This window comes from Dendrobates tinctorius, unplaced genomic scaffold (assembly GCF_039654945.1).
Source record: "Dendrobates tinctorius isolate UK_male_01 unplaced genomic scaffold, ASM3965494v1 ptg000582l, whole genome shotgun sequence".
NCBI lineage: Eukaryota > Metazoa > Chordata > Amphibia > Anura > Dendrobatidae > Dendrobates > Dendrobates tinctorius.
In genome coordinates, this window is record NW_027362240.1 from 97,164 (window position 1) to 122,518 (window position 25,355).

The 25,355-nt window shown below is 47.3% G+C and overlaps 1 protein-coding gene across 1 annotated transcript in view; it reads left to right on the plus strand.

Annotated features, from left to right (window-relative positions):
- The window catches only part of LOC141078577 (uncharacterized), a 184,657-nt gene that overhangs the window by 95,672 nt on the left and 63,630 nt on the right, over positions 1–25,355 (plus strand). The window contains exons 3-4 of the mRNA XM_073565204.1: positions 16,718–16,794; positions 16,907–17,015. Of these exons, the coding sequence (XP_073421305.1) occupies positions 16,718–16,794; positions 16,907–17,015 (186 nt within the window). The remainder of the gene's footprint in view (positions 1–16,717; positions 16,795–16,906; positions 17,016–25,355) is intronic.

A 25,355-nucleotide genomic window follows, 5' to 3' on the forward strand; every position in this document is an offset into this window, starting at 1 on the left:
TGGGCCCCATCTATCATTCTCCAGAGTATAGTGCTCCCCAAAAATTGCTGTCCCAACATAGAAAACAATCAAATAAGTCTCCTCGCTAGGGAATCCCTGTACTTGTCTGGACAGGTGCTGTAGCTTGCTTAACAGCTCGCCAGCCGTTCTCACGCCCAGTAGGGATTGCACGTCATTGCACAAAGGTTAGAAGGGGTATCGTATCCCCGGATAACATGTATGGATAGCGTACACATTCAAAATATATGTCTATACAGCATGAGGCAGGCTCAGACGGTGTTAGGCCCAGTATGGATTGCACGTCATTGCACAAAGGTTAGAAAGGGTACCGTATCCCCGGATAACATGTATGGATAGCGTACACATTCAAAATATATGTCTATACAGCATGAGGCAGGCTCAGACGGTGTTAGGCCCAGTATGGATTGCACGTCATTGCACAAAGGTTAGAAAGGGTACCGTATCCCCGGATAACATGTATGGATAGCGTACACATTCAAAATATATGTCTATACAGCATGAGGCAGGCTCAGACCGTGTTAGGCCCAGTATGGATTGCACGTCATTGCACAAAGGTTAGAAGGGGTACCGTATCCCCGGATAACATGTATGGATAGCGTACACATTCAAAATATATGTCTATACAGCATGAGGCAGGCTCAGACGGTGTTAGGCCCAGTATGGATTGCACGTCATTGCACAAAGGTTAGAAAGGGTACCGTATCCCCGGATAACATGTATGGATAGCGTACACATTCAAAATATATGTCTATACAGCATGAGGCAGGCTCAGACGGTGTTAGGCCCAGTATGGATTGCACGTCATTGCACAAAGGTTAGAAGGAGTACCGTATCCCCGGATAACATGTATGGATAGCGTACACATTCAAAATATATGTCTATACAGCATGAGGCAGGCTCAGACGGTGTTAGGCCCAGTATGGATTGCACGTGATTGCACAAAGGTTAGAAAGGGTACCGTATCCCCGGATAACATGTATGGATAGCGTACACATTCAAAATATATGTCTATACAGCATGAGGCAGGCTCAGACGGTGTTAGGCCCAGTATGGATTGCACGTCATTGCACAAAGGTTAGAAGGGGTACCGTATCCCCGGATAACATGTATGGATAGCGTACACATTCAAAATATATGTCTATACAGCATGAGGCAGGCTCAGACGGTGTTAGGCCCAGTATGGATTGCACGTCATTGCACAAAGGTTAGAAGGGGTACCGTATCCCCGGATAACATGTATGGATAGCGTACACATTCAAAATATATGTCTATACAGCATGAGGCAGGCTCAGACGGTGTTAGGCCCAGTATGGATTGCACGTCATTGCACAAAGGTTAGAAGGGGTACCGTATCCCCGGATAACATGTATGGATAGCGTACACATTCAAAATATATGTCTATACAGCATGAGGCAGGCTCAGACGGTGTTAGGCCCAGTATGGATTGCACGTCATTGCACAAAGGTTAGAAGGGGTACCGTATCCCCGGATAACATGTATGGATAGCGTACACATTCAAAATATATGTCTATACAGCATGAGGCAGGCTCAGACGGTGTTAGGCCCAGTATGGATTGCACGTGATTGCACAAAGGTTAGAAAGGGTACCGTATCCCTGGATAACATGTATGGATAGCGTACACATTCAAAATATATGTCTATACAGCATGAGGCAGGCTCAGACGGTGTTAGGCCCAGTATGGATTGCACGTCATTGCACAAAGGTTAGAAGGGGTACCGTATCCCCGGATAACATGTATGGATAGCGTACACATTCAAAATATATGTCTATACAGCATGAGGCAGGCTCAGACGGTGTTAGGCCCAGTATGGATTGCACGTGATTGCACAAAGGTTAGAAAGGGTACCGTATCCCTGGATAACATGTATGGATAGCGTACACATTCAAAATATATGTCTCAGGAGGCAGGCTCAGACGGTGTCAGGCACAGTATGGATTTGACGGCCCAGATTACACAGCGGAGGAGCAGGGAGAGGTAAAGATTGCAAATGCTGGGGCCCTGGCCAAGCAAGGGGGGCCCACTCGTGGGCGTCGGTACTGGCACTGGGCCCCTCATAGTACAGCGGTGTGTCTGACGGCGGGTGTGCACCACCACCGTCAGAGACACTTGATTGCACTATGAGGGACCCTGTGCCAGTGCCCGCGCCCAAGAGTCGGCCTACCCACCTGTCCAGGGCAACGGCACTCGCACGGTGTCGTGCGCTAGGTGGTGACCCCGGCCATGGGGGGGGGAGGCAGCACAGTTAGGGAGTTTTAGAAAGTGGCATATGTTGATGTTGGACATTCAACTGATGCAAAAGGCGAAATAGGTGAAGTACCAGGAAGAGGTGGACCAAAGCAAGCCATTTTTCTGTCACCCTATGTGTCATCAGGGGAAGGTGGGACAAAATCCTTGGAAACCCATGCGTGGTTCATTTTAATGAAGGATAGATCATCCACATTTTGGGTTGACAGACGGGTCCTTTTTTCTGTCAGGATTGATCCAGCTGCACTGAAGACTCTTTCCGATAGCACACTTGCAGCTGGGCAAGCGAGCTCCTGTAAGGCATATTGGGCCAATTCAGGCCAGGTGTCCAGTTTAGCGGCCCAATAGTCAAAGGGGAATGACCTGTGTGGGAGAACATCGATATGGGAGGAAAAGTAGTTTGTAACCATAGTTGACAACTGCTGTCTCCTGTCACTTTCCATCGATGCAGTATTACCAGTTGTGTGAGCGGTATTTGAAAAATCAGTCCACAACATTGTCATGAAACCCCTGTCTCCAACGCCACTTCTGCTGTGTGCACCACGAACACCTCTGCCAAGCTGCCCCCGGCCCGTACGGCTCGTGTGAGAACCATCACCGCTGCTGTGTGCTGGGAATGCCTCAAGCAACCGATTTACCAGAGTTGCTTGTTTATTAGCCAATATTAGGTCAAGGTTCTCCTGTGGCATGATGTTTTGTAATTTGCCTTTATAGCGTGGATCCAGGATGCTGGCCAACCAGTAGTCGTCATCGTTCATCATTTTGGCAATGCGGGGGTCCCTTTTTAGGATCCGCAAGGCATAATCTGACATGTGGGCCAATGTTCCCGGTGTCAATGATGCACTGCGAGTGCTGGGTGGAGGAGCACTTTCTGGCAAATCCACATCCCTCCAGTCACGCACAAACCCTGTACCAGAACTTGCCACGCCAACATTTTCACTTGCCCCACGAGATGCATCCTCCTCCCCTAAGTAATCATCCCCATCATCCTCCTCCTCCTCCTCTTCTTCCTCCACCTCGTCCAGGAGAGGTCCCTGAGCAGACAATGGCTGAATGTCATCAAGGATTCCCTCCTCCTCTTCCTCCTCATCAACATTGGCTGCAGACGCCTGCTCCTTAAGGTGCGTCAAAGTTTGCATGAGCAGACGCATAAGTGGGATGCTCATGCTTAGGATGGCGTCGTCTGCGCTTACCAGCCGTGTGCATTCCTCAAAACACTGAAGGACTTTACAAAGGTCTTTCAGCTTCGACCACTGCACGCCTGTCAACTCCATGTCTGCTCTCAAAGTGCCTGGCCGTGTATCCTCCCACAAATGCATTATGGCCTGCCTCTGCTCGCACAGCCGCTCCACCATGTGCAGGGTGGAGTTCCACCTTGTTGCAATGTCGATAATGAGGCGGTGGTTGGGAAGGTGGAGCAATCGCTGCAGCTTCTGCATACGAACGGAGTGTACAGGCAACCGGCGGATGTGCGCGCACAGTCTTCGCACCTTCTGGAGCAGGGCTGTTAACTCCGGATAATTTTTGAGGAAGCACTGCACCACCAGGTTCAAGGTGTGAGCCAAGCAAGGTATGTGGCTGAGTTTTGAAAGGGCTATGGCTGCCACAAAATTACGGCCGTTATCACTAACTACCTTGCCTGCCTCAAGATGTACACTGCCCAGCCATGACTCAGTTTGTCGCTTCAAGTACTCGGCCAGCACCTCGGCGGTGTGTCTGTCGCCCAAACACATCATCTGCAACACAGCCTGCTGACGCTTTCCACTAGCTGCTCGATAGGGGGACACATCGTGTGCAACAGTGGCAGCTGCAGATGGAGTGCTCGTACGACTGCGCTCTGTGGACGAGCTGTCGCTTCTGGAGGAGGAGGAGGAGGAGGGTCGAACGCCTACAGCCAACTGTTTCCTATACCGTGGGCTAGGCAGCACTGTCCCACCACCGCTGTCCCCTGTGGACCCTGCATCCACCACATTAACCCAGTGCGCAGTGATGGACACGTAACGGCCCTGGCCATGCCGACTGGACCATGCATCAGTTGTGAGGTGCACCTTTCCGCTCACTGACTGCTTGAGTGCATGGACAATGCGTTCTTTCACATGATGGTGGAGGGCTGGGATGGCTTTGCGAGAGAAGAAGTGGCGACTGGGTAGGTCATAGCGTGGTACTGCATAGGCCATGAGTTCGCGGAAAGCTGTGCTTTCCACCAACCGAAAGGGCATCATCTCAAACGAGATTAGTTTGGCAATGTGGGCGTTCAAACCCAGTGTACGCGGATGAGAGACTGAGTACTTTCTTGACCTACTCATAGTGTCTGGGAGGGTGAGCTGGACTTGAGAGCTGCATATGGTGGAAGTAGCGGTGGACAGGGCGGACTGAGAGAGGGTTGATGATGGTGATGGAGTTGTTGTTCTTTCTGATGGCCTAGAATCAGTCTTTCGTTGATATAACAGTGGGATTCCTTGACTGCTGTGGCCTTGCAACGACACCTCAACATTTGCTGCTGTGCTAACCGGTGGGCTTACAGTGGGGGAAACAATGTAGCGTTGCTGACTACCTTTGTTGTGATCAGTTGCACATGTGGCACTTGAGGTTTGGTGTTGTGTCCACGCTTGCAAGTGCATGCTGGTTAAATGTCTAAGCATGCAACTGGTATTCAAATTTTTCAGATTTTTCCCTCGGCTAAAGGTCTTTGCGCACTTCTTACAGATAACCTTGGCCTGATCATGAGGATTTTGTTCAAAAAACTGCCACACTGCACTCTTCCTACTTTGGCAGACATTTTGCGGCCTAGCACGCTGTGATCTTTTGACCCTCTGGACAAGCTGTCCAGCAACTCTTTTGATGTTTGGAACCTGTCTTTGGAGTGCTCCGGGCCTGCCAGATAACAGCTGTTGCGATGTCGATGTCTGCTGTGGATGCTCCTCATCTGAGCTATTGGAAGCAGCACCCTCTTCCCCCAATGGATGCCAATCTGGGTCAACAACTGGGTCATTCATCACCTCCTCTTCTATGTCATGTGCACCTTTCTCTGTGTCACCGTGTATGGTGGTATAGTGTGCGGGAAGGGGCACCTGAGTCTCATCAGGGTCAAAATCTGGCTCTACACTGCGAGGACAATGTAGTGCTCTGAGTGAATGTACCAGCAGAATCATCCATCAGCGGCTGTGCATCAGTGCACTCCATGTCAGATTCATCTTGGCCTGGGTAATTCACCATTTCACTTGATAATACAGGCATGGTATGTGAAAACAGCTCCATGGAGTAATCAGTAGTATGGCCTGCGTCATCCTTCAATCTTGGTTGGGGTGAAGGACACAAGGAAAGGTGTGGTTCATGAACATGAGCCTCCAATGACGACTCAGTGCTTTTACTTTTTACAACTGAAGAAGAGGAGGCGATAGAGCTGGAGGCTGAGTCAGCAATGTAAGACAAAACTTTTTCCTGATGCTCTGCCTTTAAAAGCGGTTTGCCAACTCCTAGAAAACTAAGCGTTCGAGTCCTTATGTAGACAGACGATGACGCAGGGTCAGCACCTCCTGCATTCGGTCCTATTTTGCTCTTGCCACTACCATCAGATCCAACACCATCATTACCAGCTGCCAACCCCCGCCCAATTCCACGGCCTCTTCCACCAGCCTTCCTCATTTTTGGTAGAAATGTAGACAAAATCCAACAAACTATATAGTAATGTAAAACAAGGTACAAGGTGTCTATAGGACAGGGGAGTTTTAGAATTTCTGCACACACTTGTGGACAGTGGACACTTGTGGATTGTGTGCGGCCCACTGATATCTGAGCGCTATGTGACACGCTCGATGGCACAGCTGCCTGTGACCAAAGTGACGAGAGGATAATGGAGATTTTGAATCTCTGCGTACACTTGTGGACAGTGGACACTTGTGGATTGTGTGCGGCCCACTGATTTCTGAGCGCTATGTGACACGCTCGATGGCACAGCTGCCTGTGACCAAAGTGACGAGAGGATAATGGAGATTTTGAATCTCTGCGTACACTTTTGGACACTGGACACTTGTGGATTGTGTGCGGCCCACTGATATCTGAGCGCTATGTGACACGCTCGATGGCACAGCTGCCTGTGACCAAAGTGACGAGAGGATAAGGGAGATTGGATTGCTTTTAAAAAAGCAGTTTGCGGAGCAGTGGGTAAACAGCAATGCCAGCGTGTCAGGAAGCCTTAAAAGGCAGCCCAACAACCAACACCACTGATACACCACAATATAGCCTCCCCTTGCACTGCACACACAGTGACTTGTGTGTTGTGCAGGCCAAATCGCTAGCAGCAGAAGCAGTTTTTTTGTCTTCTTCCCTGCCTAACGCTCTTCCTACAGAATCAGCAGCAACCTCTCCCTATACTAAGATCGGCAGAAGTAAGATGGCGGTCGGCGTGCACGCCCTTTTATACCCCCTGTGACGCCCACCAAAGCAAGCCAATCACTTGCATGCCCTTCTGAAAGATGGTGGTGACCCGTGCCTATGTCATCACGTTGCCCACAGTGTCCGTGGATCCTGATTGGCTGAAAAAGAGCGCAAAACAAACTTTTGAAACGCGACTTTGGAGCGTAAGTCGCCGACCTCGTGGCCGACCTCATCCTAGGGTCGGGTTTCGTTTCATGAAACCCGACTTTGCCAAAAGTTGGCGACTTTTGAATTTTTTCGACCCGTTTCGCTCAACTCTAGTAACAATCTCTTGACACAAAATGATGTGTGATGATTCATTCATACGTGCTCATTCAGGGATTTTTTTTCCTCTCACTTTTCAGTGGTCATTTGATTTTACAAAGAGAAGAGAACAAAAATCCCTTATACTCAATTACTCCTCTCTCATCTCATTCAGAGGTTCTCATAGACATACATACAAGGACTCACACAGCCTGCCTAGCTAGCGCTTTGGATTTGACACCTAACCTACGAGGAACTATGAAAGTGGCTGGTGTTAGTTTGGCAAGAGCGCAAACCCCTCTTATGTCCGGGCTCACCCACCTGTAGGCACGATGTCCGCAAACCAAGAATACTCCTTCTGAGAGAACACACACGTGACCGGGGTCTGTATACATTGGTATAAACTCACAAGTCCTGACATAGGCTTATGGGCGCACCAAGTATTATTCATTTGTTTTCCCCTTATACCAGATGTACATTTACCCCTTTCTTTCCTTATTATTTTACCCGTAGATGCTCTACAGCCTTCAACACCATCCTGGTACACCGTCTCATTAACCTGTGTCTGATCATGAGTGTATATGCGGAAGCAATTATTGTCCTCACCACAGGTGTCTGCTCCAGTGTGTTGAAGACTGAACCACCGTCCATCATTGGGAATTGGGTCTGAGTGAGGGACTTCAGTCCTCCTCCTGGCGACCATATTTCCGACATCTGAGTCATATTCCCGCTACCACATTTGTACCTTAGGCCGCGTTATATTAAACTGAAACCAGGGATTAGCGGCCCATTCGACTATAGCCAATGAGGCAGATATATCACGGGGCACACCTAGATTGAGTCCAAGTCTCATTGTGTATGCAGTGTGGGGTTAATACCTCCCATGGCTCCAGAGGTAAGGCTAAGTACGGCAAAGTCCTCGCAGATACTGGGCTGTGTGTACAGATCCAACAGTCCTTCGGTTTCTGTCCTTCCATGTCCTTTATAAGAAGAGCATGATGCCGAATAAGTTTGTTGTCCCAATCAGCATTTAAGAGTTTGTCCTGTGTCTCTGTAGAGTGCAGGAACCCTGTCACTGCCAGCAAGGTGATGAGGAGAACAGTCATTCTGCTGCTGACAGGACCTTCTTGCAGTGACTGGCGTGGATACAGGTGGGCTTTCCCTCAGGTTTTACTGAGGTGGTCAGCTGGACTTGGAAGGGGCCGTCAAATCGTGGGTCCAGGCTCCGTCTCACGTGTCTGCGTATAACCACCCAATCACCTGGATTCAGCTGATGCACATCTGCACTGGCATTAGGATCTGGAATGGATGAGAACACATGTTTATGCACCACATTAAGTCTTTCCTGCAAGGCCTGGACGTAGGCTGTCATAGAACCGTGTTGCATTTGTAGCACCTGTGGGAAGTACAGACCAGTCTTTGGTGCACTACCAAACAGGACTTCAGAAGGAGACAAGCCTGTGTTTCTATTTGGAGTGTGTCTGACTGAAAAGAGTGCAAGAGGCAAGCACTCCACCCAGCTCTTTCCTGTGTCTACATGTATATGTTTTTTTTTTTTTTACTTTTTGCCTATGTAGTGCAGAGGTAGCACACTATGCAGTGATGAGGCCGTGACCCAGCAAAGTTCAAAGCAAAACATCTCTTTAATAATAATAATAATCTTTATTTTTATATAGCACTAACATATTCCGCAGCCCTTTACAGTTTGCACACATTTTCATCACTGTCCCCGGTGGGGCTCACAATCTATATTCCCTATCAGTATGTCTTTGGAGTGTGGGAGGAAACCGGAGTACCCGGAGGAAACCCACGCAAACACGGGGAGAACATACAAACTCCTTGCAGATGTTGTCCTTGGTGGGATTCGAACCCAGGACTCCACTGAGCCACCGTGCTGCCCTAATGCTCAACTCACAAAAATACACAGCACACAATATCCGCCAGATCGCAACCGGGAAACATATCCTCCAGATCGCAGCCGGGAAACACGCCAGTCCACCTCCAAGACCGGTTACTGTGGGCGACTGCACAGCCGTGTACGCTGTGGGTGCCAGGTCTTTCAGCTCCCTTGGCTGTTTGGCTCCACTTGCCTCTGTTGCCTCACAGAGGTCGAGCTCACTCTTGCCTCTTGCAAAAACCAAGCTGACACTGACACACCCAAACCCTATACTTCAGGGCTTTTAACTGGAAACTGTGGCCATGGGCCACATGAAAATTCCGGCCAGGAAAGAAACCGACTGCCCCACTACCATCCTGTAATCTGTTTTAAAAATAAAAGCCCAGCAGGTTTTCTTAAATCTGCCCTGGGCAATTAGCTTGTCCAAGACCTATACTCACTTTTGTCTGTATTGCAACCACAGCTACGCCTGTGACTGAAATGCACTCCCATGGCCTCAATACGCCTCCGTGCGCTTCCTGGGGGGAACACACAGCGACCTTCACATATGACACCGGTCACTGCCTCACATCTAAAATGCAAAGTAAATGTGTCATGTTAAACTTCAGGCCTTTTAGAGATAATTTAATCTTTTGGCTTGCTTAGTTTTTCACAATAACAGGGGTGCCCAAACTGTTACATGCCACTGTACACCCCTACACCTAAAAAATGAGCATATTGGGCAGCTGAAGCTTCTACAGGGCCACCTAGATACTACTCCCATCATCTCATGTAACCCTCTCTTGTCCGGCTGTTTCCTACAGATGGCCTCAGTGTAAGGAGGGGGACAGTCATGTCTGTTAGAGGGTCACCTAGATACTACGCCCATCATCTCATGTAACCCTCTCTTGTCTGGCTGTTTCCTAAAGATGGACTCAGTGTAAGGAGGGGGACAGTCATGTCTGTTAGAGGGTCACCTAGATACTATTCCCATCATCTCATGTAACACTCTCTTGTCCGGCTGTTGCCTACAGATGGCCTCAGTGTAAGGAGGGGGACAGTCATGTCTGTTAGAGGGTCACCTAGATACTACTCCCATCATCCCATGTAACATTCTCTTGTCCGGCTGTTTCCTACAGATGGCCTCAGTGTAAGGAGGGGGACAGTCATGTCTGTTAGAGGGTCACCTAGATACTACTCCCATCATCTCATGTAACACTATCTTGTCCCGCTGTTTCCTACAGATGGCCTCAGTGTAAGGAGGGGACAGTCATGTCTGTTAGAGGGTCACCTAGATACTACTCCCATCATCTTATGTAACACTCTCTTGTCCGGCTGTTTCCTACAGATGGCCTCAGTGTAAGGAGGGGGACAGTCATGTCATGGTGAGTTCTCCTTCAATGGAAGTCTTCAAACAGAGGCTGGACAGACATCTGACTGGGATGATTTAGCGAATCCTGCTTTGAGCAGGGGGTTGGACCAGATGGCCCAGGAGGTCCCTTCCAACTCTACGATTCTATGATTCTATGATTCTATGTTAGAGGGTCACCTAGATACTACTCCCATCATCTCATGTAACCCTCTCTTGTCCGGCTGTTTCCTACAGATGGCCTCAGTGTAAGGAGGGTGACAGTCATGTCTGTTAGAGGGTCACCTAGATACTACTCCCATCATCCCATGTAACATTCTCTTGTCCGGCTGTTTCCTACAGATGGCCTCAGTGTAAGGAGGGGGACAGTCATGTCTGTTAGAGGGTCACCTAGATACTACTCCCATCATCCCATGTAACCCTCTCTTGTCCGGCTGTTTCCTACAGATGGCCTCAGTGTAAGGAGGGGGACAGTCATGTCAGTTAGAGGGTCACCTAGATACTACTCCCATCATCTCATGTAACACTCTCTTGTCCCGCTGTTTCCTACAGATGGCCTCAGTGTAAGGAGGGGGACAGTCATGTCTGTTAGAGGGTCACCTAGATACTACTCCCATCATCCCATGTAACATTCTCTTGTCCGGCTGTTTCCTACACATGGCGTCAGTGTAAGGAGGGGGACAGTCATGTCTGTTAGAGGGTCACCTAGATACTGCTCCCATCATCTCATGTAACCCTCTCTTGTCCGGCTGTTTCCTACAGATGGCGTCAGTGTAAGGAGGGGGACAGTCATGTCTGTTAGAGGGTCACCTAGATACTACTCCCATCATCTCATGTAACACTCTCTTGTCCCGCTGTTTCCTACAGATGGCGTCAGTGTAAGGAGGGGGACAGTCATGTCTGTTAGAGGGTCACCTAGATACTACTCCCATCATTTCATGTAACCCTCTCTTGTCCGGCTGTTTCCTACAGGTGGCCTCAGTGTAAGGAGGGGACAGTCATGTCTGTTAGAGGGTCACCTAGATACTACTCCCATCATCTCATGTAACATTCTCTTGTCCGGCTGTTTCCTACAGATGGCGTCAGTGTAAGGAGGGGGACAGTCATGTCTGTTAGAGGGTCACCTAGATACTGCTCACATCATCTCATGTAACACTCTCTTGTCCGGCTGTTTCCTACAGATGGCGTCAGTGTAAGGAGGGGACAGTCATGTCTGTTAGAGGGTCACCTAGATACTGCTCACATCATCTCATGTAACACTCTCTTGTCCGGCTGTTTCCTACAGATGGCGTCAGTGTAAGGAGGGGGACAGTCATGTCTGTTAGAGGGTCACCTAGATACCACTCCCATCATCTCATGTAACACTCTCTTGTCCGGCTGTTTCCTACAGATGGCCTCAGTGTAAGGAGGGGGACAGTCATGTCTGTGAGAGGGTCACCTAGATACTACTCCCATCATCTCATGTAACACTCTCTTGTCCCGCTGTTTCCTACAGATGGCGTCAGTGTAAGGAGGGGGACAGTCATGTCTGTTAGAGGGTCACCTAGATACTACTCCCATCATCTCATGTAACATTCTCTTGTCCGGCTGTTTCCTACAGATGGCCTCAGTGTAAGGAGGGGGACAGTCATGTCTGTTAGAGGGTCACCTAGATACTGCTCACATCATCTCATGTAACACTCTCTTGTCCGGCTGTTTCCTACAGATGGCGTCAGTGTAAGGAGGGGACAGTCATGTCTGTTAGAGGGTCACCTAGATACTGCTCACATCATCTCATGTAACACTCTCTTGTCCGGCTGTTTCCTACAGATGGCGTCAGTGTAAGGAGGGGGACAGTCATGTCTGTTAGAGGGTCACCTAGATACCACTCCCATCATCTCATGTAACACTCTCTTGTCCGGCTGTTTCCTACAGATGGCCTCAGTGTAAGGAGGGGGACAGTCATGTCTGTGAGAGGGTCACCTAGATACTACTCCCATCATCTCATGTAACACTCTCTTGTCCCGCTGTTTCCTACAGATGGCGTCAGTGTAAGGAGGGGGACAGTCATGTCTGTTAGAGGGTCACCTAGATACTACTCCCATCATCTCATGTAACCCTCTCTTGTCCGGCTGTTTCCTACAGATGGCCTCAGTGTAAGGAGGGGACAGTCATGTCTGTTAGAGGGTCACCTAGATACTACTCCCATCATCTCATGTAACACTCTCTTGTCCGGCTGTTTCCTACAGATGGCCTCAGTGTAAGGAGGGGACAGTCATGTCTGTTAGAGGGTCACCTAGATACTGCTCACATCATCTCATGTAACACTCTCTTGTCCGGCTGTTTCCTACAGATGGCGTCAGTGTAAGGAGGGGGACAGTCATGTCTGTTAGAGGGTCACCTAGATACTGCTCACATCATCTCATGTAACACTCTCTTGTCCGGCTGTTTCCTACAGATGGCGTCAGTGTAAGGAGGGGACAGTCATGTCTGTTAGAGGGTCACCTAGATACTGCTCACATCATCTCATGTAACACTCTCTTGTCCGGCTGTTTCCTACAGATGGCCTCAGTGTAAGGAGGGGGACAGTCATGTCTGTTAGAGGGTCACCTAGATACTGCTCACATCATCTCATGTAACACTCTCTTGTCCGGCTGTTTCCTACAGATGGCGTCAGTGTAAGGAGGGGACAGTCATGTCTGTTAGAGGGTCACCTAGATACTGCTCACATCATCTCATGTAACACTCTCTTGTCCGGCTGTTTCCTACAGATGGCGTCAGTGTAAGGAGGGGGACAGTCATGTCTGTTAGAGGGTCACCTAGATACCACTCCCATCATCTCATGTAACACTCTCTTGTCCGGCTGTTTCCTACAGATGGCCTCAGTGTAAGGAGGGGACAGTCATGTCTGTTAGAGGGTCACCTAGATACTGCTCACATCATCTCATGTAACCCTCTCTTGTCCGGTTGTTTCCTACAGATGGCGTCAGTGTAAGGAGGGGGACAGTCATGTCTGTTAGAGGGTCACCTAGATACCACTCCCATCATCTCATGTAACACTCTCTTGTCCGGCTGTTTCCTACAGATGGCGTCAGTGTAAGGAGGGGGACAGTCATGTCTGTGAGAGGGTCACCTAGATACTACTCCCATCATCTCATGTAACACTCTCTTGTCCCGCTGTTTCCTACAGATGGCGTCAGTGTAAGGAGGGGGACAGTCATGTCTGTTAGAGGGTCACCTAGATACTACTCCCATCATCTCATGTAACCCTCTCTTGTCCGGCTGTTTCCTACAGATGGCCTCAGTGTAAGGAGGGGACAGTCATGTCTGTTAGAGGGTCACCTAGATACTACTCCCATCATCTCATGTAACCCTCTCTTGTCCGGCTGTTTCCTACAGATGGCGTCAGTGTAAGGAGGGGGACAGTCATGTCTGTTAGAGGGTCACCTAGATACTACTCCCATCATCTCATGTAACACTCTCTTGTCCGGCTGTTTCCTACAGATGGCGTCAGTGTAAGGAGGGGGACAGTCATGTCTGTTAGAGGGTCACCTAGATACTACTCCCATCATTTCATGTAACCCTCTCTTGTCCGGCTGTTTCCTACAGGTGGCCTCAGTGTAAGGAGGGGACAGTCATGTCTGTTAGAGGGTCACCTAGATACTACTCCCATCATCTCATGTAACCCTCTCTTGTCCGGCTGTTTCCTACAGATGGCCTCAGTGTAAGGAGGGGACAGTCATGTCTGTTAGAGGGTCACCTAGATACTACTCCCATCATTTCATGTAACCCTCTCTTGTCCGGCTGTTTCCTACAGGTGGCCTCAGTGTAAGGAGGGGACAGTCATGTCTGTTAGAGGGTCACCTAGATACTACTCCCATCATCCCATGTAACCCTCTCTTGTCTGGCTGTTTCCTACAGGTGGCCTCAGTGTAAGGAGGGGACAGTCATGTCTGTTAGAGGGTCACCTAGATACTACTCCCATCATTTCATGTAACCCTCTCTTGTCCGGCTGTTTCCTACAGGTGGCCTCAGTGTAAGGAGGGGACAGTCATGTCTGTTAGAGGGTCACCTAGATACTACTCCCATCATCTCATGTAACACTCTCTTGTCCGGCTGTTTCCTACAGATGGCCTCAGTGTAAGGAGGGGACAGTCATGTCTGTTAGAGAGTCACCTAGATACTGCTCCCATCATCTCATGTAACACTCTCTTGTCCGGCTGTTTCCTACAGATGGCGTCAGTGTAAGGAGGGGACAGTCATGTCTGTTAGAGGGTCACCTAGATACTACTCCCATCATCCCATGTAACCCTCTCTTGTCTGGCTGTTTCCTACAGGTGGCCTCAGTGTAAGGAGGGGGACAGTCATGTCTGTTAGAGGGTCACCTAGATACTACTCCCATCATCCCATGTAACCCTCTCTTGTCTGGCTGTTTCCTACAGGTGGCCTCAGTGTAAGGAGGGGACAGTCATGTCTGTTAGAGGGTCACCTAGATACTACTCCCATCATTTCATGTAACCCTCTCTTGTCCGGCTGTTTCCTACAGATGGCCTCAGTGTAAGGAGGGGACAGTCATGTCTGTTAGAGGGTCACCTAGATACTACTCCCATCATTTCATGTAACCCTCTCTTGTCCGGCTGTTTCCTACAGGTGGCCTCAGTGTAAGGAGGGGACAGTCATGTCTGTTAGAGGGTCACCTAGATACTACTCCCATCATTTCATGTAACCCTCTCTTGTCCGGCTGTTTCCTACAGATGGCCTCAGTGTAAGGAGGGGACAGTCATGTCTGTTAGAGGGTCACCTAGATACTACTCCCATCATCTCATGTAACCCTCTCTTGTCTGGCTGTTTCCTACAGATGGCCTCAGTGTAAGGAGGGGACAGTCATGTCTGTTAGAGGGTCACCTAGATACTACTCCCATCATTTCATGTAACCCTCTCTTGTCCGGCTGTTTCCTACAGGTGGCCTCAGTGTAAGGAGGGGACAGTCATGTCTGTTAGAGGGTCACCTAGATACTACTCCCATCATCCCATGTAACCCTCTCTTGTCTGGCTGTTTCCTACAGGTGGCCTCAGTGTAAGGAGGGGACAGTCATGTCTGTTAGAGGGTCACCTAGATACTACTCCCATCATTTCATGTAACCCTCTCTTGTCCGGCTGTTTCCTACAGATGGCCTCAGTGTAAGGAGGGGACAGTCATGTCTGTTAGAGGGTCACCTAGATACTACTCCCATCATTTCATGTAACCCTCTCTTGTCCGGCTGTTTCCTACAGATGGCCTCAGTGTAAGGAGGGGACAGTCATGTCTGTTAGAGGGTCACCTAGATACTACTCCCATCATCTCATGTAACCCTCTCTTGTCCGGCTGTTTCCTACAGATGGCCTCAGTGTAAGGAGGGGACAGTCATGTCTGTTAGAGGGTCACCTAGATACTACTCCCATCATTTCATGTAACCCTCTCTTGTCCGGCTGTTTCCTACAGATGGCCTCAGTGTAAGGAGGGGGACAGTCATGTCTGTTAGAGGGTCACCTAGATACTACTCCCATCATCTCATGTAACCCTCTCTTGTCCGGCTGTTTCCTACAGATGGCCTCAGTGTAAGGAGGGGACAGTCATGTCTGTTAGAGGGTCACCTAGATACTACTCCCATCATTTCATGTAACCCTCTCTTGTCCGGCTGTTTCCTACAGATGGCCTCAGTGTAAGGAGGGGACAGTCATGTCTGTTAGAGGGTCACCTAGATACTACTCCCATCATTTCATGTAACCCTCTCTTGTCCGGCTGTTTCCTACAGATGGCCTCAGTGTAAGGAGGGGACAGTCATGTCTGTTAGAGGGTCACCTAGATACTACTCCCATCATCTCATGTAACCCTCTCTTGTCCGGCTGTTTCCTACAGATGGCCTCAGTGTAAGGAGGGGACAGTCATGTCTGTTAGAGGGTCACCTAGATACTACTCCCATCATTTCATGTAACCCTCTCTTGTCCGGCTGTTTCCTACAGATGGCCTCAGTGTAAGGAGGGGGACAGTCATGTCTGTTAGAGGGTCACCTAGATACTACTCCCATCATCTCATGTAACCCTCTCTTGTCCGGCTGTTTCCTACAGATGGCCTCAGTGTAAGGAGGGGACAGTCATGTCTGTTAGAGGGTCACCTAGATACTACTCCCATCATTTCATGTAACCCTCTCTTGTCCGGCTGTTTCCTACAGGTGGCCTCAGTGTAAGGAGGGGACAGTCATGTCTGTTAGAGGGTCACCTAGATACTACTCCCATCATTTCATGTAACCCTCTCTTGTCCGGCTGTTTCCTACAGGTGGCCTCAGTGTAAGGAGGGGACAGTCATGTCTGTTAGAGGGTCACCTAGATACTACTCCCATCATCTCATGTAACCCTCTCTTGTCCGGCTGTTTCCTACAGATGGCGTCAGTGTAAGGAGGGGGACAGTCATGTCTGTTAGAGGGTCACCTAGATACTACTCCCATCATCTCATGTAACACTCTCTTGTCCGGCTGTTTCCTACAGATGGCTTCAGACTAAGATATCCCCCAGAGAGATGTCCGGCTCCTCTGAATTCCCAGGACTGTCCGGAGAGTGGCCAGGTAGATGAAGCTGGGCCTCCACCACATCTATATGGGGGGCGCTCAGAGATTTGGGGGCTTCTTCTGGTGATATCTGCTGTATTGTACTGAGCTGTTATATATGTGACATCAGGGCGGAGATCTGACTGATATTAAAGTGGAGGATGAAGACGAGCAGATGATGGGCGATCAGCCGTGTGTGAGCGATGTGAAGGAGGAGAGTCCAGGAGATGACACCACAGGTATGTAATAATGGGGTCACCGGTGTCTTCTGGTTACGCTGCACCTTACAGGTGATGGTTCAGTAAATTACACCTCAGATGGGCATTAGCACATGACAGATTACATAGTGTTATTTATTTACCAAAATCTAAGCCAAGCTTCAAAAGCAATGTTTGAAAAATGAAGTACACCCCTTGCTGTATATATATGATAATGGAGGCAGCACAGCGATTACATGACTATTTGTGCCTCTTATGTTGGTGACGTTCCAGTTCATTGTGAGAATCTTTCTCCAAGAAGGAGGTGGTGACTATGAGCAGAATTCTCACCAGCATGGGCTATTAAAGCACAAGTCGTGTCATCTAATTGGTGGCCACTCAGGGACAGACAAGTTATACAAGTGAGCCTTGGGTAATTTGGCATTAGAAATAAGATTAATAGCACAGTCATAGGGGCAGTGAGGAGGTAATGTCTCAGACTCTTTTTCCAAAAAAAATCTCCGAAGTCTTCCAGGTATTCTGGAACACAATCCAGACTAACGGAACAAATATGCACAGGTTTAAGACATTTTTTAATACAATAAGGACCCCATTTCACAATAGCTCTCCGATTCCAGCCAATAATCAGATTATGCATACGCACCCAAGGAATACCCAACACAATTCCAGCCGGTAAATTGTCCAAAACATAACAGGAGATAAATTCCGTGTAAAGAGTCCCCACCTTGAGTGTAAATTCCACCAAAACTAACCGAACCAGATTTTTGAGCAACGGTGTCTTGTCACTTGCCACGATTTGAATAGGGCTTTCTAGCTTAACTGTCCCTAATCCTAACTTCAGAACCATGCCCGCATCTAAGAAATTAGCAGCAGATCCGCAGTCAAAAGCCAATGTGAACATACCTTGATCTTGAAAAAGTTCAGTATTCAACAACACCTTATCAGAGGAGTAAAAGGGTACCAGTAAGTCTGAGTGACCTCCTCGACAATCACCCAGACTTAGACGTTTCCCAATGACTTGTTTGCTGCAGGTCGTGCCAAGCAATCTTTTAAGAAATGTCCAGCTTGGCCACAAAAGAGACAAAGTCCAATTTACCGATGGTGTCTCCTCTCCTTAATCCTTGAGCTGGCAGCACCAACCTCCGTAGGTTCCACCTCAGGTGTATAAATCGGGCCAGTTGGATAAAATGGAGCCCTGTTTTTGCAACTCGCATCTCTCCTGCATCCTCCTATCCATGCCGATAGCCTGAGTCATGGCATCCACCAAACAATCAGGTGGAGCATGTAGAAACAGAGCGTCCTTTAGAGACTCCGAAAGACCCCTGAGGAATTGGCATCTGAGAGCTGCGTCATTCCACAGGACCTCAGAAGACCACTGACAAAACTCAGTACAATAGTCTTCTCTGTGCGTTTCCCGTCTGTTAGGTCCATGAACCTTGTCTCTGCCACCTTAACTCTGTCAGGTTTGTCATAAATCTGTCCTAAAGCGTGAAAAAGGTGTCCACCAAAAGACGTTCGGGATCAAAAGAGAGTAGGGAAAATGTCCAGGTCTGAGCACCCCCCGCAAAAGTGACATTATAATTTCCACTCACTGTGGCTCATTCCCTGATGACCGGGGGCGCAAGGTAAACAATAATTTACAACTCTTTTTAAAAATTCTGAACTGGTCCGTCTCTCCTGAAAATTTGTCAGGGAGTGCTATAACAGGTTCAGAGGGGCTCAAATATATGTCAGATGGTACAGAAGTCGTAACAGCGGTCTGAGGAGAGGAATTCTGAGGGGCAGTACCAGAAATCTGGCCCTGTAACTGAGCATGAGAGGAAGCCAGTTTGTGTTGTTCCAAGGCCAGATCTTGGACTAACTGAGTCAGATTCGCCACCTGATCACACAAAGTATGTATCGGAACCATAGGTGGGAAACTGAAAAATTTTTAACCGTCAATTGTAATGTGACGCGAGTCACGGCAGTAAATATGTACTGTATACTACTTGCTGTAAGTAAAGGGAGGTCAAACAATCCGAGTTCAGGTCTAGGAAATGGCGCAGTACGAAAAAAGGAAGTCAGAGACGAAGTCCAATACACGAGCCGAGGTCAGGGAAGCCAGAGAGACAACAGTTTACAGGGAGCAGGCACAACAGAAGTCATATAACTTCAAGAGAAATGTGCTGTCTTCCAGGTGCAAAAATTAAAGATGTGTCTGACAGGATATCAGGACTCTTCAGACCTACAGATGACTACCCATTCCTGCTACTACATGTGGGGACAAATGACACCGCAAGAAACAACCTGGAAACCATCTGCAGAGACTTTGAAGACTTAGGCAAGAAAGTGAAAGAACTGGGAGCGCAGGTGGTCTTCTCTTCCATCCTCCCAGTGGATGGCCATGGAACAAGGAGGTGGAATAAGATTCTGCAAGTGAACAACTGGCTACGTCGATGGTGCCGTCAGCAACTATTTGGATTTCTGGATCACGGAGTGAACTACTTATACGATGGACTACTTGCTAGAGATGGGGTGCACCTTACGAAGACTGGAAAGCATGTATTTGGAAGTCGCCTTGCTACACTTGTAAGGAGAGCTTTAAACTAGAACAACATGGGAAGGGAAGCAAAAGACCAGAAAAAGCCATACACCTGACAAATGCTATTGAGAACTCTGCTATTAGAAGTGGAAAGGAAGAACAAAGACGAAAGAATCTAATTAATAAAAATATTGGAGAAAGAGAAACCAATCACAAACTAAAATGTTTCTATACTAATGCACAAAGCATGGGCAACAAACAAGGAGAATTGGAACTACTAACACAGGAAAATAAATATGATGTCATTGGAATCACTGAAACTTGGTGGGACAATACACATGATTGGAATACAAGACTAGAAGGATACAACTTATTTGCAAGAAACAGACTTGATAAACGAGGAGGGGGTGTCGCATTGTATGTTAGTAACGCGTATATCTGCACAGAGATTGAAGCTTCAGAGACTGGGAGTTCTGTGGAAACTGTTTGGGTAAGAATACAAGGACAGAACAATGGAAAGGACACCATTGTAGGCATTTACTACAGGCCGCCTGTGCAAGCTGAAGATATGGATGAACTCTTTATGCATCAAATGGCCAAGTTCTCCAAAAAATATGACATAGTTGTCATGGGAGATTTCAACTATCCAGACATTTGTTGGGAATCTCTCTCAGGCAAAACTAACAGGTCAAGGAAATTCTTATCCTCTCTTGCTGACAACTTTATCTTCCAAAAGGTAGGGGAGAAAACAAGGGGAACTGCTACCTTGGATCTAATCCTTATAAACAGGGAGGAAATGGTTGAGGAGGTAAAAGTGGCTGGGACAATAGGAGGTAGCGACCATGCTATTTTAGAATTTTAGATAACTAGAGGAGGAAGACCTGTGAAGACTCAGACGTCAAGGTTAGATTTCAGAAAGGCAGATTTTAAGGGAATCAGAAAAAGAATTGGAGGGATCTAATGACTGGATATCCTTAAACACAAAAATGTCCAGGAAGGATGGGAAATCTTGAAAAATGAAATTCTCAAAGCACAATTGTTAACAATTCCAAAAAGAGGGAAGAATAGGAAGCATTTAAGGAAGCCAGGATGGATGAACACAGAACTTAAGCACATGCTAAAAAGGAAGAAAAAAATGTTTATAAAATGGAAAGAGGGAGGCATATCTAAAGAAGAATATAATGCTGTCTGCAGAACCTGCAGGGCACAAATCAGATTAGCTAAAGCTGACAATGAATTGAGGCTTGCAAGAGATGTCAAAAGCAATAATAAAGGATTTTGGGGATATGTCAAAAGTAAAAGAAAAGTCAAAGATGCTATAGGATTTTTACAGGATGAAAATGATGAAATGGTAAGACAGGATGTTGAGAAGGCCGAACTTTTAAATTCCTATTTTGCATCTGTTTTCTCTCAGAAAGGAAATGTAACATCAACTGTTCTTCACTGTCCTATTAAGGTAATAGAAGAATCCAGGATATCTATAAACAGAAAGATAGTGAGGAAACACTTAGCTAACCTAAATGAATTCAAGTCTCCAGGTCCAGAGGAATTACACCCCAGAGTACTGAAGGAGATAGCAGAAGAAATTTTTGAACCCCTCTCCATAATCTTTGAAAATTCTTGGAGAACAGGAGAAGTCCCAGAAGACTGGAGAAGAGCAAATGTTCCTATCTTCAAAAAGGGGAAGAAGGTGGAACCAGGCAACTATAGGCCGGTGAGTCTGACTTCTATACCAGGAAAGATCTTTGAACAAATTATTAAACAACATGTATGTCAGTACCTGGATAAGAATGAAGTGATTAAACAGAGTCAGCATGGGTTTGTAACTAATAAGTCATGTCAAGCTAACTTAATCTCCTTCTATGACGGAATCACTGATTGGGTGGATCAAGGAAATGCTGTTGATATAGTATATCTTGACTTCAGCAAAGCATTTGACAAAGTCTCTCATACAATCCTTAGTGAAAAAATGACTAAGTATGGAATGGACAAGGCAACTGTTAGGTGGATTCATAACTGGCTGCATATCCATTTGGAAGAATGTCTCAAGTGGGGTACCACAGGGCTCTGTCCTGGGCCCTGTGTTGTTCAACATCTTTATCAACGATTTAGATGAAGGAATTGAGGGTAAACTGATTAAATTTGCTGATGACACAAAGCTAGGAGCGATAGCTAATACTAGAGAAGAGAGAGAGAGGATTCAAAAAGATATAAATAAACTGGAGAAGTGGGCAGCAACTAACAGAATGGTTTTTAACAGGGAAAAATGCAAAGTACTACATCTGGGCAATAAAAATGAAAAAAGCATATACAGAATGGGAGGTATAGGGCTAAGTGACAGCACATGTGAAAAAGACTTGGGTATACTAATAGATCACAGACTGAATATGAGTCAACAGTGTGATGCAGCAGCAAAAAAGGCAAATGCAATTCTAGGATGTATTAACAGAAGCATACAGTCTAGATCACATGAAGTCATTATTTCCCTCTACTCCTCTTTGGTCAGACCTCATCTGGAATATTGTGTCCAGTTTTGGGCACCACATTTTAAAAAAGACACTGGAGCAAGTTCAGAAAAGAGCGACCAGAATGGTGACCGGTCTGCAAACCCTGTCTTATGAGGAAAGGTTGCAGGATTTGGGAATGTTTAGTTTGCAAAAGAGAAGACTGAGAGGAGACTTAATAGCTGTCTACAAATATCTAAAGGGCTGTCACATTGTAGAAGGATCAACTTTATTCTCATTTGCACAAGGAAAGACTAGAAGCAATGGGATGAAACTGAATGAGAGGAGATACAGATTAGATATTAGAAAAAACTTTTTGACAGAGTGATCAATGAGTGGAACAAGCTGCCACGAGAAGTGGTGAGTTCTCCTTCAATGGAAGTCTTCAAACAGAGGCTGGACAGATATCTGACTGGGATGATTTAGCGAATCCTGCTTTGAGCAGGGGGTTGGGCCAGATGGCCCAGGAGGTCCCTTCCAAATCTACGATTCTATGATTCTATGATTCAGGTCACATGCAAAAGGTCTGAGTCCAGGAAGAGAATCAAGTCAAGCTGGGTCAGGCACAGAGCGCAGAGGGATCAATGTTCCACAGGCAACAGCGAGTGTACGGTTGACACTGGGGGAAGAAAGTAGCATGCTTAAGTAGAAGCCTGATTAAGGAAAATGAACACAGGTGATTGCAGCTCAGACTGACAGCCCCGGCACAAGTAACAAAAAGACAGAAACAGAGTGGAGCTCATGGCAGCAACACTTCCTAACAGTTATGGTGAACAAGCCATTACTAGTGATGGGCGAGCACTAAAATGCTCGGGTTCTCGACCCGAGCAACTAACCCCATGTAAGTCTATGGGAAACCTGAGCACTTCTGCCACAACCCCCCCCCCAGGGTATTTTTAGCGTCTGAAAACATCAGAAATCGATGGGAACAGTGCTGAAATGACATGAGAACATCATGGGGGAAGACCCCTGGAAGCGTTTCTGACTCCCAGGAAAGGAACATCTTTTCCAGGGTTTTGATTTGGCCAAATAAATAACCCAAAACAAAAATGTTCCACTGGGATATCCACTACCTGTAACATGTTCTTTTAAAGAAAAGAAATAAAGGAATATTTTTTATAACTACCTTCCTGCCTGAGATCGCTGGAGATTACTGTGTGTTAAAACAAAAATGTTCCTCCACCACTTGAGCTATGTTCACACGTAGCGCTTTTGATGAGTTTTTCAACTTTAGCATTGCTTTCAACCAAGCCAAATGCATTCACTGGGGAATGTCATTTTTACCTTAGCTGGCCATGTGGTGTGTGACACATCATCAGACACATCCTGTTTCATTCATGAAGGAGGGACTGTTAAAGGAGGAGGGCGATCAGACGGACTTTAATCTTCTTAGAGAGCCATCAGCCGGCTATGCTTTGTTGTTCCCATTATTAAACAGTGGGTCTCCTATACTGTTATTGCCTATGCATTGCATGCAAGGCCTACCCCAAATTTGGACGCACCCCAATAACCCATTAAACAGACGTCCTGGATGTCCACATGAATCCAAAGTTCCCATTATTCATTTGGTACTCAGACAATGTTTGCCCATGAAGTGAGTGCAAGTGTTGTGGCTGAAGACCCGGCAGTGGAGCATTGCATAGTTGAGGATGAAGATGCGGCAGAGGAGCATTGCAGTGGTGAGCCTGAAGAACCAGCAGTGGAGAATTGCATTGTTGAAGCTGACCAAACAACAAATTTCACATTATTAGGACGTGGGTCTCCATTATTGTTTTCCTATGCAATGAATGCAAGGCCTGCCACAAATTTGGACGCACCACAATACCCCTTGGCAGAGACGTGGAGGAGGGCCTTCTAAAAATCTGTTCCCATTACAAAGGAGCTGGTCTCCTATACTTGTAATACCCATACTGTAAGTGTATGGGCTGACAAACCTTTCCCCCTTGGGGTGCACATCAACATAATGTGTAAACATATATTTTACGGACATCAAAACCACCTTTTAACGCAATAACATGGCTGTTGTGTCACGGACCATGGTCACTATGGTGATCTAGTGGTGATGGCTAATGAAGATGAGGATAACAGCAAAATCAGGAAGTGTATACCCATGTGTGGGTGTGAAGAGGTGTATGGGAGTAGACCTCCCAAAAAAGGACACTGGATTTGAGTGTATGTTTTGCTGTTATCATTCGGTGGTGTAGAAAAGTCTGGCCCAATCTAGCCCTTGTTCATTTTTATAAGAGTCAGCCTGTCAGCATTTCCTTATCAGTTATAATTCCACCAGCAGCACTAAAAACCCGCTCTGATAAAACGCTAGCGGCAGGGCAGGCCAGGACCTCCAAGGTGCAGAGAAGCCAGTTCATGCCACGTGTCCAGCTTGGACACCCAATAATTATAAGGCAGAGAGGAATCACACAGGATGTTGGTACGAACAGGAAGGTACTCCCTCAGCATCTTCGAAAACTTTGCACTCCTTGTGACAGTACCCCGCGCCTCAGGGCCACAGCGATGAGAAGGTATGAGAAAACTCTCCCAGAATTTAGTCAATATTCCCCTGGCTCTGCTGAATTGGAGTTGTGTCTCTCTCGCCTGTACTCCTTGGTTGTCCCAGGAACTGTGACCTCTGCCACCAGCGTTTTCAGTTGGGATTTTTTTTAATAATTCCACAACAATTGCCTTCTGGTACTTCACCATTTTAGTACACCTGTCTCCCTCAGGAATAAGAGAAAGTTCTCCTTGTAGCGTGGGTCTAGAAGTGTCACCAACTAGTAATGACTGTCACCCAAAATTTGGAGAATACGAGGGTCACAAGAAAGGCAGTGCAACATAAAAGCAGTCTGGCATGCATGGCTGACAACAGACAAGACTTCCGTGTCCTCACCAAGAGGGCGACTGACGATGTTCTTCCTCCTCCTCCTCCCTGTCCTGAGGCCATCCACGCTGAACAGATGGTACGACAGTTGTGCTTGTAGTACCGTCTGTAGCGCATGAAAGTAGCTCCTGTTCTTCCTGATCCTCTTCCTCATTGTCAACCAGTCCATGTTAGGATGACATGAGCAGGCTTGTCTTTGTGTAATCACCCTGTATGGTTCCTTGATCCATCTCATCGTGCTCCGCTTGCAATGCATCCTCTTTGATTGTGAGCAAACAGCGTTTCAGAACACAGAGAAGCGGGAGGGTGACGCTAATTTTGGCGTCATTGCCGCTAACCATCTTGGTGGACTCCTCAAAGTTTTGGCGAATGGTACATATGTCTGACATCCATGTCCACTGCTGAGGTCTTATATGTGGAGTCTGAACTGAATACCGACGGCCTTGTTGATGCTGGTAGTC